We start from the raw sequence: 1,104 nt of genomic DNA on the forward strand, positions 1-1,104 counted from the left end.
AGTCATGACCGCCACTAGCTCACTGATAAGCACAGCTGAAACAGGTAATGCGCAGCCCAAGATGCCAGACGCGATGATCCCAACGATAAACGTTTTCCGTTCCGGACGACTGAATGCGATCGCGTCGAAAATTGTGAACTTGGACATAGTTTCGGCTGCCTGAGACTCAACCTCGCAGTTGGTGAAGCCAGCATCATCGTTAACAGAACGGCTACTAACACGTCGTGGTAGGCCCCGTTGGATGTCTTCATCGTTGACTGATGTTGTCACTGCTTCAGCCTCCTCTTGAGCTTTCTCTTCTTGGATTGTGTACAACTTGTTGTAGATTCCATCCTCAATTGTCACCAACTCATCGTGGTTTCCTTCCTCGACTACGTGACCACCATTCACCACGACGATCTTGTCTGCGCGGCGAACAGTACTCAACCGATGAGCGATCACCAGCGTCGTCATGCGAGTCTTGTCCATCAAATCGTTCAAAGCTGCCTGAACCACTCGCTCGCTCTCTGCATCTAGTGCACTTGTCGCTTCATCCAGTACCAAAATCTTTGGTTCACGCACAATCGCTCGAGCGATAGCTACACGCTGCTTCTGACCACCCGACAATGACACTCCCTTCTCACCTACCAGTGTATCGTACTGTTCCGGTAACGACATGATGAAATTGTGGGCGTTGGCCAGTTTTGCCGCTGCCATCACCTGGTCACGAGAGATTTCATTTCCACCCGCTGCGATGTTCTCAAAGATGGTAGTAGCGAACAGCACAGGCTCTTGCGATACGAGACCGATCTGTGACCGTAGCCATTTCACGTTCAACGTCTTGACATCTCGTCCGTCCAGCAAGATAGAGCCTTCTTGAGGGTCGTAGAAGCGCTCAAGCAGCGAGATGAGAGTACTCTTACCACCTCCACTCGCACCAACAAAGGCGACAGTCTGACCAGGTTCAATGGTGACGTTGTAGTCGTTCAGAATCTGCACATCCGGCCGACTGGGGTACGTGAAGTTCACGCCTGTAGCTTGAATACGACCAAGACAAGACTCCGGCTTCTCTCCTTCGTTGTCTTTGGATGCATCGATGGCAGATGGTGTGTCCAAGATCTTGTA

General features: G+C 51.2%; 1 protein-coding gene across 1 annotated transcript in view; it reads right to left on the bottom strand.

Annotated features, from left to right (window-relative positions):
* The window catches only part of PPTG_10723 (hypothetical protein), a gene marked incomplete at both ends in the record, with an annotated part of 2,614 nt that extends 1,553 nt beyond the window's left edge, over positions 1–1,061 (bottom strand). The window contains one exon of the mRNA XM_008906124.1: positions 10–1,061. Coding sequence (XP_008904372.1) covers positions 10–1,061 — 1,052 coding nt within the window. The remainder of the gene's footprint in view (positions 1–9) is intronic.
* Positions 1,062–1,104: the final 43 nt, after the last annotated feature.

The sequence above is a fragment of the Phytophthora parasitica genome, assembly GCF_000247585.1.
Source record: "Phytophthora parasitica INRA-310 unplaced genomic scaffold supercont2.22, whole genome shotgun sequence".
NCBI classification, from domain to species: domain Eukaryota; phylum Oomycota; class Peronosporomycetes; order Peronosporales; family Peronosporaceae; genus Phytophthora; species Phytophthora nicotianae.